At 41.4% G+C, this 19549-nt stretch overlaps 1 protein-coding gene across 1 annotated transcript in view; it reads left to right on the forward strand.

The window, feature by feature from the left end:
• LOC124404993 overlaps positions 1 to 19549 on the forward strand; it is a 65286-nt gene that overhangs the window by 22287 nt on the left and 23450 nt on the right. Inside the window, exon 2 of the mRNA XM_046879577.1 lies at positions 17921 to 18203. Coding sequence (XP_046735533.1) covers positions 17921 to 18203 — 283 coding nt within the window. The remainder of the gene's footprint in view (positions 1 to 17920; positions 18204 to 19549) is intronic.

Below are 19549 nucleotides of genomic sequence, written 5' to 3' on the forward strand. Positions count from 1 at the left end.
TACGCGTTAAATCATTCTGTCCTTAGCGATTCACTCTGTAAGGCAAGTGTACCAATTATTGACCTTTTTTGTTGCATCTGTTTGATCCTTAGTTCTAAAATTCTGAAAAAATAAATTCGTAGTGTCTAACCCTCCAGCGATTGGTTTTAGTCATTGACAAATTCACAATTTCTACCATCAGTTTATAATTTTTGAAGTTAAAAGGCTCAATAATTGAATCTAGACGTGTCAATAACTGGTACACTTACCTCATACCTAAAACAATCTGAAACAACAGGAGAGCCACACTGCTGCGAAGCAGGACGCAAAGTATTTTGTTTTGTTCGAGTGTTTGTTATAACAAGACGGGAGAAAGAGAAGGTTGAGGATGAAAAGAGGGGCGGGTAGGAGGAGGAGGAGGGCTGTCGGCTACAGGGAACACTGAACGTGAACATGGCCGCTAACAACGTGCGCACACTCACTCACACCGACAGGGACCGCGCGCGTTCCGTTCGTATAGAGATAATTCCTGCAACAAGGAGATGTATAGATATGGAAATACGGATGGCGGTTCACAGCAGGGCGCTTATTTGGTTAAGATTATCAGATGGGCAATGCGGTACTGTCACCCAGATGTATGAGGAATCGATGCCTCCACCATACGATCCAGTCAGCCTTCGCGTGCCCCGTATGTACAAACCTTTACGCGGGGCTGTTTATCCAGATACTAGCTTGGCTCGACTGATATATTAACGTCTTCTTCGGCTAGCTGAGGAAAGCGGCAAAGATAATCGATCAGGTTACGAAGAAAATTTTTGTACTGTACTCATTATATTGTAGAGAGTGAACCGGGGATATAGAGTTTCAATTAGTACGAGGAAGATCGAGTGATCGAGAATGCTGCTTGCAGCTTGGAAATGGTGTTGGGCAATGTCTCTGGCCGGATGAGAGTCAAGGGAAAATGGAAAATGGAATATTATTTCAGAAAAAAAGAAGAGAATCCAAATACTGGACATAATCGGTAAAAAAAACTTTTCTGGGAACATCACAAAATTTATATGATTCCATTATTAAGACTTCGATTCTGAAGTGATTCCTTACAACTTGTAAAGATCGATCTGGATTTTGACTTAACACCATTGTACTTGTGGTGGTATCGAAGTCATAATTTTTTAGCCATAATTGAGCTCTGATGGAATTGCTGTATCTAAACTTGCACGATCCACATCTGATAGGGTGTTCGATGTCGTTACTCAAATGGTAATGAAAGCCGAAATTCCACTTCGATAGAAGGATTATCGTCGAATTTATGCCGGGAGAAGTCGAAGCGACTGTGAATATCTTGTAGTGTTGATTACTATGGGTTATGGTACTTTCATGCTGCAACTTTTAGCACCCCGCAGAGTAACTGATACCCACAATTGTATAGGTTCTAATTTATATAGCAGATGCCATATGTTATACGAGCACAACTCAGAATCAGTAGCTGACTGTATATGAACATGGATATTTTTTTTCTCCTCGTTTTTCGAGCTGCACCCGTTTCAGCTAAAGAATTACACATCATCATACGTATGTATGTTACGCAAGAATCATAAATGTCCGAAGGATCTGAGCAGCGTTATTTCAATGCTAAAATATGAACACTTTGTCCATGAATTTAGACTTGTTTAAATAATGCACATCTAATGACTCCGTGATTTGATGATTGTGAGACGTTGATATGCGATTGAGGATGTCAGACTAGACGGCCAAGCGTGCGTTGGTCTGTAACGTTGCACACACGACTTTACATAAGAAACACTTGATTTATGCTTAATAAAACAGCTTGTTTTACTACGCGTAAGGGCGCCTCTGTTTTGATCCGGTGAAACAGTGCTCGTACGCGTTGCTTTTATATTTACGATCGTAGTGTCGTTCATTTTCCCTTTATGAGATGTAGAGTAATGAATTATGGCCGCTGTGTACCCGTGAACACGGCAGGGATTCCTCGATGCAATTAGGCTTTTCCAATTGTCCCGCCATGCCAGCCCGGTACTTGTTATAAAAAAAAAAAAGGAGAAAATAAAAAATAAAAAAAAACAACAACAACCAGTTGCACACAATGCCCGCGGAATCAGAAAGTTATTAAAGGGATTCGAAGAATCAAGTCATGGGTTTCTAACCCGCGCGCTGCGTCTTGGAAGAGAACAAAACGACTAGTTATTACCGAAATTCAGCTATATAGGTGGACGTTGTATATGATTACAATTCGAATACGGAGCGAATATGCGATGCGGTGATGAACCTCATCTGCGCTATGGGGTGTCAGTTTAAGTGACGTTTTATGTTTCGACCCAGGAGAGGAAACCTGCCGCGAATGAACATGGTGTAATCGACGCCCCGCGATCATCAGGTGAATGAGAACAGAGAAGATCTAGCCCGAGGTATACCCAACGCTGGGCTATTGTCCTGGCGATTTACTCCAAGGAATATATACATACATACATATATATAGATCTGGGTCCTGCAGGGTAAGGTGGCTCATGCCCAGGCCATCGGCTCCCTGCCAAGCGTCGAGAGAAGCATAATGTAATCAATTTGTTTCGGAGTGTGTATGAAGAGGCTGGTTGGCACCGCACAGTGAGCCAGAATCGATTTTAAACGAAGGAAAAATAAATGAATAAATGAATAAATAAATAAATAAATAAATAAATAAACAAACAAACAAACGAAAGACCAATGCTTTAATGTACTCTGATTCGATTGACTGTATTTTTGATTAGCCATTTGCGTATGCGGTATAGAATGTTTTGACCTTGGAAATTAATTTGGTAGCGGAAGTGAAAGTTAAATAAACCATGAAGGTAGAACATATGGTATCGCCAATTAGTGCATTCCAGTGCCCATTCGGTGTCGAATCTTCTACCACGCCAAAATGTATGTTTATATCTCATGATACTCGAGTGTTTAAAATTCGGGTTCACCGTTTTTTTTTTTTTTATTTTACTGTATTTCTGGTTGGCGTTTTATGTGGAGAAATAAGCTGACAGCAATATGAATTTTTTTCTTTTCATACCTTCTTTCAGGTAGAAAAGGAAAGAATTTAGATTCATTTCATGAACCGTAAAAATTGAACTCCGGATGAAGATATATATTCTCTATAAATGTGAGAAAGAGATAGAAGAATAAGTGTCTAATATTTTTCTTAATTCCTACTCTATCTCATGCAGTCTTCAGTTAATAGGTCGACATTTGTTTAACTGTGTTGCATAATAGCTTTTTTCTCAGCTTTTCATAACACCTTGGAACTGTTGTTGTAAAACGTTTCCCACCGCCCAATAACAGATTTCCGGATAGCCTCCACGCGGTGGAGTGCCTTTTCTTTTTACGACGTCATCACGAAGACAGAGGATTGAGAAATTGGTTTTACGGCCCGGAAAACCAACGTCCGTATAAACTTCTTCCCGACATATGTCTCACCGTGTCAAAGTAACCTCAAGTAATTTAATGGTCATATATATGTATAGGTGTATATTAGGGTGGCGCAAAAAAACCGACTATTTTTATTTTTTTTGAGTTTCGTGTGAACAAATGTTAGTTTTTAATGTTTGAAGAGCCCACTCCAAAGGACAGTTCAAAAAAAAAAAAATTTCAGAGGTTGCTCCACATTTTTTAAAACATCAGAAATCGTCAAAAATCGATTATCTTAAAAAAAAAAATTTTCTCGCTGCCCTTTGGAGTGGGCTCTTAAAACATCAAAAACTAACATTTTGTCACACGAGATCCATATTTTCTTATGTGTTACTTGAAAAAAAAAAAAAAAAAAAAGCAAAAAAAAAAGCCCCGATGTAATGACCTCGGTTTCCTTTATCTCGACGTGAACGAATAATCGCAATCGATAAATCGTTTAGAAATACGGAGCTTCTCGCCGTCAGACAAATAGACCCTGGCGAGATCGGCTGACAATTTGATTGACGATGGCTGGACATAAAGCGCGCGGAGCAAGTTGCCTTGAGAAAGCGGCATAATCTCGTAGGTAGAAATATCGGCAGTCGATTGACGGGTGGAGGGAGAAATTTTTGTGAACATCAGGATCGTTTCGAGATTCGTATCGGAATGGCACGGTGGTTCGCTCGATTCGTTCGAAATGAGACGTTGGAATGCATCTGTCGCCTTTGCGATATCCTTCCTCTGAGGGGTTTGTAAATTGCCGCTACAACTCCGATCTGATCCTTTACACATACACGCAGGATGCGAGGACCGAGGATCGAGGATCGAGGATCGAGGATGCAGGAAAGAAACCTGGGCAGAGCTGAGCTACGGGTTAACCGAGGCTTGGGTGACAACGTGTAATCTCCGAAGCGACGGCGGAATAACAGCCTGTCCTTGTCACTCTGACGCCCTCTTTAGGAAACCTGCGAAACCTCAAAGGATTTCTCCGCCTTTTAGTAGTTCCACAACCGTTCGTTGATCCTCCGGTATATACCTATACCGGACCGAGACAGATAATTCGTTAAAACTTTTATGTCAAATTATTACGATGTTACGATGGTCGTTTTTGTTGCACTTTATTCGAATCCAAGTTTGATTCGATATGTGCAGATAACGATCTCGATTTATTAATGAACGTATATTAAGATCGTTCAATTTTTTTTTTTTTTTTTTTTTTTTTTTCTTGGAAGATATTCGAAGACAAATAATCACATGATTAACACTTTTGGTTCAGTATGATAAGCAGCTGGCTGTCATACCTTCCTCAACTCACTGAATTTATATATAAAAAAATTGGATAAAGTTGTCAGACCATTGGAGCAACTAATTCCGGTAGACATTTATGTGGAATAGATTCGTTGTCAATTAGTAAATCCAAGACTGTGTGTTGAATCGATAGGCAATTGTGAAGGAATGGTGTGAGATAAAGACGACCTATTATTATAGACCTTTTTTCCTAGTGCCTTGAAAATTTAGATGAATAGACCCAAGATTACTTCGAAATAGAGAAACATCTAGGAAGGTGCGTGACTTCAAAAGTATTCTGGTCACTTATCACTTCACTTATTTTCTCCCATTAGTGACACATACATGTTCTCATAGTCGGTTGAAGTAGCGAAGAGTTATGCGGGTATAAACAGTATTTACAGTTGATTCTACGAATAGTAGTTTTAATAAAAAAACTAAAGATTCCAACTTAGAAACAACGTACTAGTGAGATCCAAATTCTCAAAGTTTGATTCACACACGTGGAGAAAAGACATCTGAGTTTTGTTTTTGTATCGCGGTTACGAACTTTCTACAAACGAAAGTACTCTTCAAATGATGATAAAAAAAAATGAACAAAGATAAGACAGTGATACATATTCATTACTAATTGACAATATCGTATCGCCGATACATCACACCTCCTCAAATTAGGAAGAGCTCTCCACATGAAGAAAGGAACGCCTCGACATGCCAAACAGTGTTTTGATCTGACACCTGAATGAATAAGAGACGTAATTTAAGTTCCACACCAAAGTTCAACGAGCTACATGACCCAGTTACAAGAAGATGAGCGGAAGCCAAGGATAATTGTATCATAAATGAAAGAGTCAAGAGTACAATGGCGTGCATATAGGTATGAAAGGGTTATACAAAGAGTATCACCGACTAGAATGACACGCGCTAATGACGATATCGCGGCAAGACGAACCGGTTAAATACCGAGGAATCAATCACAACCGATCGGGAGTATCGATAGTAGTATATACGCGGTGCGGCATCACGGTCATCCCGATCGATCGGGACCGACCACGACCATTGAAATCATAATAATACCTTTTTCTCTCTCTTGGGCTGGAGCGTTTGGACCACGGTACAGAGATGTCTTCATCTCACGGTAATCTCACAAAGTGGCTTCCACTCCGAAGTGGTTCATCGACGTGTACGTATCGCATCCTCCTCCTCCTCCTCCACCTATTCCCTCCAGCACTGACTTACACACCAAAGTGTGTGCCGGACCCTGTCACGCCACGCACACTTCCAGCAGACGCTTATTAACGTCTTCTCTTTAGTACCCACACACGAACCTGAGAAGATATCGTACCTCGGTGCACACTTGAGCGCGACTCGCCGTAGCCGGATATAATATCTCATCACTTCGGGCAAACTGTCCGATCGAGGAGCGAGGCGGTGAGTAGTGAGGATTCAAGAGATCCTCTGAAGGAGGGCCACGTGAGCCGAGAGTATAGGCACCGGAGAATCCGTTCATTGTTGCTCAGAAACTGCCTGGTCACTGGCAAGGAGTCACTGTCAACCTCTCCTCCAGGCATCTACCTCTGAGCAGGCCACACAGACACCCGAGAGGCAAGGCGACTTACAGTACCCGACTTACCGTGTCGAACCTACGGTAGTAGCCTCAGGCTCACTATCGACTGCGTGACGTTATGCTATCGTATGGTTAATTAAATTTCTATTGTGTATCTTTCAAATATCTGATTCTTCAGATTTTCATACTCAGATATGTTACCAACCCAGAGTTTTTATACCAAGAGGATCACGCGCTATTGTAGCCAGTATAGTAGGTGCAGGTAACCATTGAAAATAGACTAATGATAAATAATGGTCTCGATCTAGAGGTTCCTGATTTCACCTGATCTTACTCAAATTGTCATCAAATACGTAGACACGAATAAGTGCGTGAAAACCTTGGCTTGAACTTGATCGACCATTACGTGAACCGTTGTCAGAGTGTTTTAACTACATGCAAAACACATGAGATAGCGCGTTGGATGGATAATGATAAAAATAATAACCGATTTACCCATCGTGGACGTAAAATACGTCGTGGAATTACCCGCGGATATCTCGCAGCGCGGTTTCGAGGGGGGATTGGTCGTGAGCAAAGCCGTTTCAACGCGGCGACCGTGTCGTCGCCGTCTTAACTGTCGTGATTTGCGTTGATAAGAATCTTTAGCAGGTTGGTTTACTCCTCCGCTCGACATTTCGCTGGTATTATAGTGACTGCCTACAGTAGGATTCAGGGGAGTTCAACGCTCACTCTGACACTGCAGACTGCTAAATGTCTGAAGACGCCGCTGAACGATTCAAAGTCTCGTTTTCTGCCTACGCACTTACGCAATTACCACCCATTTTGAATCAGAGATATTACTGGAACTGCTTTAACCCGATATATATACCTCAACGGTGTACGTATAGTTGATCGAGAATGCTTATTGGTCAAAAGTAGCTTACTAATTAGCAATTGGAACTCGTTACTAAATATCCAAGATAAACTATTTTGCGACGCGTCTTTCGTGGGAATTTTCAAGTAACAGTCTACAGTTATTTAATACTGAAAATTACTAACTCGACGACGAATGCAGAAAATTCTCGTAAACGTGGAAAAAATTAGGAAAAGTCAGAAAATTGAGAACTGCTTTTTCATTGCATTTTTTTTTTCTTTTGTAACATAATAACAATAAAAGTTATACGTTTAAGCATTATACTATTGTCAAAAGTGTGTTTACCCGAAAACTTTGGGAATGTCTCAGGCTGCAGATACGCCACTAAAAATTTCTGTAAAGACCGTGATAATTTCACTAACAAGGACGGTGTATTCCCAAATCGATTCCTGCGATTTAATTTCTTTTTTAATATGTTATAGTAGACTAAAAACTAAGCGAAATGTATTTTTTTTTGTGTGTGTGTGTGTGTTTTATTTTTTTTTTCTTAACCGTGTAAATTATATTTTTGATGTCTCTTTATGAGAAAACTTTTCCAGTTGGATTGGTTGAAAAATATTATGTTCTGGTGGGTGTGACTGCTAAATCACCCCTTAACATGCCTTACTTCAAAAGGTGGCCCCCCATCCCTCCCCCTCCCCCGCCCACCCTCCCCCCTCAAAGTGGTCAATGGTAGATAAAAAAAATATGCGTCGCTTAGTTTTTAGTCTACAATAACATATGACAAAAGAAGTCAAATTGGAGAAATCGACTTTGTATACCTTGCTTTTAAAAAGAAACTGTTGAGCCTTGGGAAAATTGGTTCCAACGGTGTGTAAGTTACCATTACCGATAGGCGTATGCGGGAAGGTACGAATTTCGCCATAAAGCCGATCGCCTTATGACCGATACTTATAAACCCATAAGCTAGCCTTCGGGCATCAGAAGCATAAGTATTAAGTATACGGATACCTGGCTACAAGACGTTCATAGTTGACCGGTTTAGATTTGTCGTCAGATCGGATTATGGGACATAATCAGTGTTCCGGATCGCGCGTCTCTTTCCTAGCAGTTCATCTTGCGACGCGACATGGAAGAAGAAAAAGAAGAAGAAAAAGAAGACAAGACGAAGAAGATGAGAAGAGAGAATAAAACTAAAAATTTAACAAGAAAAGAGTAATAAGAAGGTGGAAAGAAAATTTTTTTCTCCGCGGTACAAACAGCACTGCGTCACGCGACCGAGTTCCCCGTGAGTATAAGGTATATACATATACATATATATACATATACATATATATATATATATATGTAGGTATATACCTACAAGCGAGAGAGAGAATCTGAGAAGATCAGACCAAGGCGTGCAGAGACGGACGCGGTGATGAAAGAGGAGGAACGCCGAAGGAGAGAAGAGGGGCTCTCTAAGGTGGAGGAGAGGAAGGAAGGGAACGAGGAAAGGGTGTAATCTTCGAGAGAGAATCTGAGAGGGAACCGGGGATCGCGGATTGAGTCATTATACGCGAGGTAAGACCACAGGCCTCGCTCCCCGAGTCCGTGCTTCTTCTTCTCCGAGGATTTCGAGAGCCGAGAAACACGTCCGCGGCGGCGATGTTCCAACGTACCAGAAGCAAAGCAGCAAAGCAGCAGAGCAGCTAGAGCAGCATCGGTACCTGGGTAATAAGCTGAGTCTCGAATCAGCTAAGCCAGGGATAACCCGAAGCATGTTCCGTGACTGTTTAACGTCGTGAAGGGATGATCAGCCTCTCCGCACGCGGAGAAGAGGTGCGTGGGCGTATTGTGTCGTCACGTCCGGGGACAAGCGGAACGAAGATGAGGAAGGGGGGAAGGAGAAGAACAAGAAGAAGAAGAAGAGGAAGAAGAAGTGTGGGTTACCGGTTTGACTAATTTGGGACATTGTAGTCTCGAATGACAGACGAACCAACCGCCGGACAGCCGTCGCATAATATTATGACACGAACTGGTCCATTGACGGCCCCACAGCAACGCCATTACGAGATTAGACTGCCACCGGAGGATTTTAATCTCGGAAGTTAGTTACTCTATCTCTCTCTCTCTCTCTCTCTCGTGAAGAGAGAAGTCCACCGACGTTGTCAGCTAAGAGGATGACACGACGGACGTCCTTCTCTTCCCGTAATACGTCCACGTAACCGAGTGCCTCTTTGCCCGAGGAGCAGCCTCCTCAGGATCGAGGGAAGCGATAGGTACCTTTACCTATATGTATAATGTATATACCTACCAAATACCGCGTGAGGTAACTATCCCGGGTATACATACATATATAGTGGTAGCTGACAGTGGCGACCAAAAAACAAACGCGATATGATAATGAACTATGTATATACTCGTGGTGGTCCTGCAATGGATGGATATGTGCGTGCTTGTGTCACGCACACCAACTCTTTCGGGTTGGTTGGTACCAGAGCTCTGATACCTAACAGGTATAACGGGCAACAGGTAAGAGGCGAGCCAAACCAACCTCCCCCCCTCCCACCCTCTTATTTCACCTTTTCCGACTCCAGTCGCTTACCTTTATACCTTAATGCCATATACCTGCCGCTATGCCCAGAGCGGCGAGGGGACATTTTTGACGTCTCATTTCTCTCGGCCAGCTACAACCCCACAGGGATAAACGGAAGGACGGGGGGGGGGGGGGGGGGTCGGTCAGAGGATGTCTGGAAATTCACCGCTTATGCATGGCTTTTACAAAGATAGATATCCGAGGGGAAATATCTTGGAGGATAGATCGAAGTTCTGTGGATAAACTTTCGGCTTTCCTTCGTTATCCTCCAGGCATCTGCAGCCTGCCTGTGATCGAGGAGGGAAAAAAGTTAAGGAGAGCAGGAGGAATAGTTTTTGGAAGATTCCTTTACCTGCGACGTGTAGATCCCATCAGCCCTGTTTGGACGTTTCACGAAATTCCGCGCTATGGCTCGAAATGGTTGTAATACTATATATATATAGATATAAGAGAACAGGTTCATATATATAGGATGGACTGCGATACCTGCAGGGGAAACTTGTAATTCACAAATGGCAGGAAGGTGAAGTATTAATAGGAAACGGATATGTGTCTTGAGGAGGTAGAGAGTCTGAATTAGAAGGAGAAAATTATACACCGCGGTTAAAAATGTAGCAACCTCTAATCATATGCAAAATCCGTTTCATGTCTCAATCATGCAATTTTCGTAGGGAAACTTGTTTTTCATTTTTCTATTCCATTACGTCATCCTGTTCCAACTTCAGATTATATTATTTAAATGGACGAGAATTAACAAGGTCTGTAGATAGGATTGATATGCAAGTTTTGAAATGCTTAGAATATTTGTGTTTAGACAGTCGATAATATACGTTCAAAGTTACGCTTCTTATCACTCTTTCTACTATATATAGACTGCAGATAGCAACGTTGATTTTTCAATGTGGGAGTATTCATAATTCGAACGAATGGATGTTGTGTAATAGCGTTTGGATTCGGATGAAACGATTGAAAGAAATAATAAATGCTACATATCATGCACACGTGTAAATGCGTAGCGTGGCAAGGTACGAGTATAATAATGACAACGTATCGAAATTTCTATGGACTGCGGCGCGTTAACAATAACAGCTAACACCCCAATATACAATTTGGAAATTAGAAGAGAACTTGCCGAGTCATATTACAGTCATTTTTCAACTTATGGAGTCTCTTCTTCTATTCTTCTTCTTGTCGGGTGCAATATGCAGTCGAGTAGGTACGAATGCATTTTCATCATGAGAAAACATTATATTTATAAATGAAAAAATATCCCAACGTTTTTGAAACCCTTCAAGTATTATGTACATGGAATTTCAATCTTGTTCGATTAAAGTATCTTTTTTAGACGAATGCGTTGTTAGCAATCGTACAAACAATGTATTATAATGAATTATTATCGGTTTTCAAACTCACTGAGAAACAAGGTTTGTAATTACACTTGTATGTTCACTAACCGTGAAAAGAAATTCTCAAAAGTTTACAAAAACTCTAAAAATATTCTCACTAGCTTTGAATTTGAGACAAACTTCTTTTCAAAGTATTAAAAACGATTCTGTGTAGTAGAACAACAAAAAAAAAGTGTAAAATACGATTTGTTGATTAAATTGATACATAGAACAAAGGTGCGGAATTCAGTTCGAATGAAAACTTAGGAATCAGAAGAAACCGTTGTTTCATTTGTGTCCACCATCCTTGTCTGAATAACAAATTTTCAAACATAGTCCAAAAGGATCCGATTAACGATACTATCTCTCTTCAAAACTTCGATTCAGACCGCGAGTCCCATTCGTCCTGAACTCCAATGATCCTCGAACCTTGATAATACATCCAAAAACGCAATCTGACAAATGAACATAATTGTTATCCGATCCCTAGGACGAAAGGTGAAGGATAACCTTTCACGGAGAGCCAAGTTCGTTGGGACCTGAGGCTGGACACCGCCAAGGCTGCGTTTCGGGTCCAGCAATCCTGCCGCGGCGCGGCCTCAAGACCGAGTTCCTTTAGCGCCTCCTTCGTCCTGCAGGCCAATTCGATGTCCATGCAAAGCAAACGGCGATCTCGGCGGCTGTCAATTATCCGTTATATACGGCCCAGAGGCTCAAACCCGGAGCCCATCCTCAGCAACTCCTCAAACCCAAGAGCCCGCGGAGCGAATCCTCTTAGCGTCTTGCATCCCGACATTGACGATCGGACCCAGCATCCGCGTTTCCGGGAATCGTTTGGTATTCGACGCGGCGGCGTCGGCGCCGTGTCGGAATTCGGGCACAATAACGATGCGGGTTCTGCAGTAGAAAACTGCCCCAACGAATGTGTCAGAATTGCAAATACCTCAGCACCGTGGTTAGAAACCTGCAACCCCACCGCGTGTCAAGTTTGCCGCCTTCTCTAAACCCGGGAATTTAGCGAGGGACCTTAGCAGTTTCGATACCTACTCGGGAGCTTCTTCGGAAGCTGACCTCGAACCTGTCGTTTCGAGAAGATTTAATACGACCTGCTTCCTAACGTCCTCGACCACGTTAATCATCGCCTTCCAACTTCCCCCCGATCTTATCTTCTTAAAGAATACAGATAACTTAGCCGAAGATTACTTCCTTTGTGTAACAGATCTATGGAGTCAGAATACCGTCATTCATTCGGTGAAAAAGTGACGAGTGCAGTCTGTTTAGTATTCCAAACCCTGAAAGCAATTGATGCCACGAGAGAAATCAGCCCTGCCTAAAAACACTTTCTTCTATTATTAACGTCGGCTGAACTTCACTATATCAAAAATTATGGTTATCGAAAAAAATATATGAATATAATTAGAATCCACGAATCACAATCAGCCATTTGTTAATTGGACGTTTGTGGCAAACTATAAAGATTCTCAGCTTCTGTAGCGTAGACATAACGAGCGCTATGATGAGATTATCCATTCGTCGCTAAGAATATAAGATTATCCCAGTAAAGATTATACAAAATGAGAACACATAACAACCGTTTCTCTTCGCGATACCAAAATTATGTGCCTACTTTTTCACACAGTGTATTATTAACGTGAGAAGAAACAAGCTGTAAAATATTCAGCGATGGAAACATGTAATCACGATAAGAATACAGATGAAAAACCGTGTTCAACGTGTTTTTCTACTAGAGCTGGTGAAAAAATTCTCTGGCATGTAAAGGTAATTATTTAAATACTGCAGGGACTTTAAGCCACGTCTGAAGGTTAAAATTCAATCTCTCTCTCTCTCTCTCTCTCTCTCTGCGCGACGCCGTTAATTATGATTGGGCGTTCTTAACTCGGCGCGGTGCATACCGTACGTGTATGTTTAGTATTTCACGAATTTGGTGTTTCCTTTAACTCTGCTGTAGCAGCAGCGCTTTCGCTGTGGGCAAGACTCGAAGAATTGTCGGATGCCTTCCCCCTTCGACAAATACACGCCGTCTCGACGGGTAATATTTCCCAATCGGTGTCTTAGCAACACCACAGCCAAATAGCGTATTGGAACTTTCGGAATCTGCCCCCTTGCAGCCCAAGTCTTGTTCATCGAGCCCGCAAACGAGAAAAAGAACCAACTGGGTAATTGGTCCTCGTTGAATCACGGACCACGAGGTGAAAAATAAATATTCTTAAACCCGGAATTTATTCATTCACTATGACAGACTTAATTTCGAAAGAAAAAATTTCTAACATCTCAGCAGCGGATAACAGGATGTCAGATTTTTCTTTTCACCGAACTGCTATTCAGCAAACATGAACTCAAACTGTGTTCTGAATCTTTAAACTTTGGGAAACGATGCGGTTTGTAATTAAAGTTGTGTACTTATCGTTAAAAAAAAAAACGTTCTAAAAGTTAACGGAAAGTATTTGGGTTAGAGTGAAAAATAGTGAATTTCTGAGTCCCATGTTATTACATTTTTCCATAGATTGTTAAAAATAATGTTGATAACCATGTACAAACGATATTCTATAACCGAAACCCTATTAGTTCCAAAAATTCAAACTGATTTTATCGCTAAAACTTGGAGATAAATTTTTGCACAAATTTCATTGATTTCAAACAGTTGATATGCCGCTTTGACTAAACCAAACTCACCGAGTTCAAAAACAGAACTACTCCGTATAAAACAGTTTTCCGATTCCAAAACAATTATGCGTAGAACAATTTAATTATAAGTGACGTACGTTTTGAGCCAACGTTTTCCCAGATCATAACAATTTTGGTGGTACACAGATAGACCTTTTAAAAATCGCAACGCCTGGACGACTGCCTTGGCGTATCCATCGGTGTCGTAAAATACGGCACGAAGTAAAGGTTCGAAGGAGACTAACCGGGCCCAAGTCTAAGGGGGCCCAACTGGCTACTCCGGCCTGGTGCGAACCTAAAGGGTGCCGAGAATGAGAACGCCATGCCAGGGTGGAGAGCTCGTAAACACCAGACGGCAACACGTAATAATTATAATGAGAGGCTGCGAGAGATAATGACGAGCAAGCTGACTGGCTTGCGATCCCCTCGTTTATTCCCATCGTTGCAGGCCAGACGTCGCAAATCAAAATTCAACGGTATGTAACGCGCCTGTCTGGATTTTTTCTAAAATATATTTCTACGCCGAGCACTTACCTTTTTTTCCCTCGATGAACGGCCGAGTTTAGTCTTATTCTTTTGACGGAAAAATAGAAGAAGAGGAGGATGAGGAATCAGGCTGACGTGCGACCAGAGGATCCGACGATATCGTTGACTTGACTCGACGGTGTTCACCTGCTGCGAATATTCACAAGACTACGAAATAACACGTACACCGAATTTACACTGGGAATTTTTTTTTTTTTTTTTACCACACCGCGTTACGAATCGCGTATTACGTATAACCTGAAGTACGTTGTCCTATTTTACCGACGTCACGGACATTTTGGTTACTTTGTGATCGTCACTTTTTACCGATCGTCTTATGCTCTTCCAATCTCGAATGTTTTATGTTTTATCACGGCAAAAATGACTCGCTGCTGTATTCAGCTTGGACCGTGTTCCGAGGGCTGCGTTCACTAAAAAGTTCCGACAATCGTAAAGGCGCGAAAGGGACGGGTGTTTGATTTTTTTCACCTCTAACTCTTATACTTCATTTCGTCAAAGCCGGTCGGAAGTACCTACGCCATTAATTGTAGAAATTAAATCGTGATTATTCAATCCAAAAGTTGAGGTTATGAGTTCGAGTTCGTGGTCAATGCTCGCTGCAACTGGCCGACACCGGGCATCGACCAACAATAATTGTTAATTAAATGAATTCTTTTATCGTTTAAAGTAACCGAGACAACTAGAAGTAACAAACTACACGCAGAAATCCGTGATACGAACAGAGACGCTTATACTTGAGTAACCTTCAACTGTCACTCACACTCACTCACTAATTTTCATCCCGTATTGCTTGATTTTCCTTCCGCGACACAGATGGCGCGCGATACGTTTTAGCAGGGAGCTTCAAAAACCCAGTTTCGTCCTCCAAATCGAGAACAAAAATGCGTACTTTTGACTTAGTTATGAAGAAAATGCATATCTCTTATATTACCCGAAAAAGAAATTTTTTTATCTACGTACATATAGGTATATATTTTTAATCAATTGTGATGAAATTTGATCCAAGTAAATCTAAATTTTTAGAAATTTTAGATCACTGAGATATTGCGTACACTTGAGTTAATCTAATGTTGTAGCTGACCGATCGTGGTTATTAGATCTCCGTATATCTACTTAAATCTCGGGTAAATTTACTCAAATCTGAATAGACTATATTGCATTAGAACTTTGTGCTGATCAGATCTTATTCAGTCTACGCAGATCTCGTCAAATCTAATTGTATTCCAAATTCTGCTTAACCAAGTAGATCTTACCTATTAGATACATGTAGATACAAAATATTTTGTCCCGGGTGTTTGAAAAGAATTTGACAACGTGCTTTTCCAATTTCTAGAATCTCATATAATTCCACTAATGGCTAAAGCGAACTGTACAACGTATAAATTACTTTTCAATGGTACAAATTGAAATCACGCAAAGCCATTTGAATTCGAAATAGAATAAGTAAGGATTTTCAATCTGCATGAATACGCAATATTCGCATGTCACGGATAATTCAGTGGCATAGCGAGGAATGCTGGATAAAGAAACTGGTCGCAGCTTATTGAAGATGAGATGCTGTGCAACCGCTGGCTATCCGCACGGTTCCTGTGTCGACGAGCGAAGAAGAAGAGGCGAGGTAAAGTTGCCCTCACAACGGACCTTTAATTACGCTGATATCACGGTAATTAAGCCGATCAATGGATACCATTGTGCGTCAGGCAACGGGTCCTCCTATCCTCGCCTGTTCTCTTGGCTCTACTGCTATTCATCCTCGAGCTATCGGAGGCATGCAGAGGAAGAGGGGATCGAAAATACAAAAAGTACGGACGTTTCATTGTCAGCAAATCGAACAGGACCGGCGTACTCCGCACGTTGATGATGCGGTCGCACTTTGCCATCGCCGGAAACGCGTATCATTCACAGATACATTGCAAGTGCGATTCAAGAATCTTTGAAAAACTTTGAAAATTGGGATAACTAGGAGGTGTTGTTCGATCAAGGCGTAATCGGTGGAATTCGTGCTTTCTTAACGATTGAAAATCACTTTATTTAACATTAAAGAATTTAGACAGTCATTTTTTTTGGGATCATTTCCATATAAGCGTGGTCGGTGGTCATCTTGGAATACATATACCATTCTCCTTAAGAAAATTCGTTGACTCACCATGAACTCGTCCCACGGACTGCGTACTGGCAGGTGAATAATTAACATACTTTCAAGCTGACGTGAACGTTTTGAAGCTTCCTTGGAGCCTTGAACGTCTGGATAAGAGAGCGAGCCTAGGTTAAGACGTTGGAAAGATAGGAGCAAATCGTTAGGAGTGCGAGATGATCTCGTGCAGGCCGTTATCACGTGGACTGAGTGGACCACGAAAAGAAGCATACACACAGCATCACAACTTCATAACTATAACTATACCTGAAGTAAAATCTCGAGTTATAACTATACACGCGTGATACGAGATGCGGAGAAGCTATGCTTAGGTGTCTAGTACGTGGGGTGCTTACCGAAAGGCTCCATGGTTCATGGTTAGGTATAACCAAGGAACGAAAGGAGAAAGAACGCGTGAACAAGATGGAGGCGGAGAGTCGAGAGGGAGGATAAAGGTTTGTTTGTGGCCGCCCGCACCGCTGTTCTTCTTGTTTGTCGGAGATGTTAGAACAACCTTTCGAACAACAGTTCATCACCAACGCCTATCGGGCTGGCGTCCCTGCCATCATCGCCCTTGTGCTTACGCGGTCACTCTTAATTTCTTCTCTCTTTACCTCGGGTCCCATGCACCCATTGCAGGTTCCTCTTTTCTTTTTCTTCTCTCTTGCCTTTTTCCCATTGTTTGCTACACCATTTGCTATTTCCTTGGATGTCGCGAGGCCTGCGCGACCGTTTACGTCCTTTTTACAGGCGCCCCAACCGCTTTTTCATTCTAGCGCCGCATAGTCATCAGTATCGGATTACGACGGTTGTAAGTCCATTAGGTTTGTTTGCTTAGGACTCTTGTCGAAGTTCTTCATTTATGCCGCATGAAATATTAAGTTTCTCTCAGTAAATAAATCTTTCACCGCTACACCATGTGATGAGAGCATGGTCCCAGAAATATTGTGAGACGCGTAACCATTAGGTACCTATGCTACCTTCGTATTAAGCAAGTGTTTACAGGTATTATCTGTCTGTGCTTGTTTTTTGAAAAATACATTAATCGTCAAAATTTCTAGACATAAAAAATTATCGTCAGTTTTAATATTATCTTCGTAACGATATATCCAGCGTATATATACTCAACCTCAATGATTATTAGCCATCATACGTGTCACATTTATCGCATGAGTTACAACCAGTACAAATAACAAATTATCCTATCTCATAGCTTATTCATTCAACCGTAAGCTTCTGACGAACCGAGGTTCAAAGTTCGAACTAAAGGTTACTCGTTATATATTCAGTATATTACAGACAACTTTCTTTCTACAGCTAGATCGATAGATTATGGTAACCGATTAAAATCCACCTGCACCATATGCATGAATTTATCAATTATATCTTCCCTTCTACTTCTTATACCAGTTTCCCAAAAGAAGCCTTAAAAAGTAAAACGTCGTTAAACCTTGCTTCCCTGTTTTCTCAGGTTGTAGTTGCCGGTAGCAGTTCCAGCGCGAACGCCGTCAGCCAAGGCACAAGCGAGATGGATTGGTGGACCGGGGTAGCGGAAGAGGAACTCCTCTACTACACGGGTGCAGCAAACGACATGGATTCTCTCTGGGCGGCTATTGGCACCTTCGTACCCCCGCCCCCTCGGCCCCCATATCTTCCTGATGAAGGGATAAGCACCGACGGCCTCACTACCTGCGATCTCTGCTCTTGGGCATGGAGGCACGACAGGCACGCTTTCTCCTTGGACGGCACCCTGGGTAAGCGGGACTCTACCTCCTCCTCAACTTTTCATAACGTATAGAGTATAATGATTTCCCTACAAAGCTTCCATTATAACGTTAATTTTACGGAAGCTAGTTGATGTTCGTGAGAATGTTGAAACCATCCTTTCTATAGCGCGAAATCGTTATTCCGTGTCGCTAATTAAAAATTATTTCAAAGTTGCGTGTAGTAAAAAATATTGCAATCTCTGGTCATGTTTTGTTAGATTAATGTTACTAATTTTAATTTCGTTTGAAAGGGTACATCACAACGATACGTTTTTTATAATCTGTAAGCTTCTCTATCGATAGGAAAGAATCTGTAGGCACGTGGTGAGGTGTTTCACGATTGAAAACATTCGACTGACCTTTCGATTTAAATGATTATCTCCGCTTAACCAAACGTCTTTGACGATATCAATTTGTTAGTTTTTCAAATCACCATCTGGTTTGAGGTATATCATGCCCACACGTACAATTAACATCGCGACTCAATCTGCCCGAAATCTACTTGAAAATACGATTATTGTTCGTTTTGTCATCAGCCTCAGGCTCTTTCAATTTATTTTCTGATAATCGCTGTATATTTCTCTTTGAACTCACTTCTGTTGTACGTTTTTCTACACTTTTAAGTTTCACGGAAAGATTCTTTCTACGCAGACGAACATTTTCTATTTCTGCATTCAAAATAATACAAATTTGTGGCAGATGGTTAAAATAAATTGTTCTTTCAACACACTTTGAATCTTCGTTCTGTTAATGTATTCATGCAACCATATTATGGTCTTTTGTCGTTACTTTCACAAGTACTGAATGCAGTCTTCAAACATGCGAGCATCACAGAATTTATTAATCAAAAAGTACGATTCAAAAATACATTATTTGTGCCTGTATAATCTGCACGAAACAGAGCCAACACAACTGACACTAAAGTATGGTAGTAAATAAACAGCTGTAATGTGTACACATATAGCTACTCGAGCAAGCCAAACACCCAGCGAGCCGTGTAGAGCAGAGTTCTAGAGTAAAAAAAAAAAAAAAAATTAGTCTGTGTTAATAGACCGTGGTTGTAATGTATATAAGAACCAGCAGCTCCTGCATCAATGCGTTCTAAGAGTGTTTAGATGTAATTTTCTCGTAATTTAAAAGAAGCAGTTATCCATACATACCTCTACTGTATAATACATATATTCGTAGCGACATTGCAGCCTCGATTAAACCTAATTCCATAAGTAATTTCACCGGGTATTAGGGCAGGGCAATGTACGGCGGCCATCTTGCGGGATAAACTAGGGACGGAATGCCGGGATGGTCCTCGAACATGGTTCGCTGGTTTCGGGGGC

This window comes from Diprion similis, chromosome 3, assembly GCF_021155765.1.
Source record: "Diprion similis isolate iyDipSimi1 chromosome 3, iyDipSimi1.1, whole genome shotgun sequence".
Taxonomy (NCBI): Eukaryota; Metazoa; Arthropoda; class Insecta; order Hymenoptera; family Diprionidae; genus Diprion; species Diprion similis.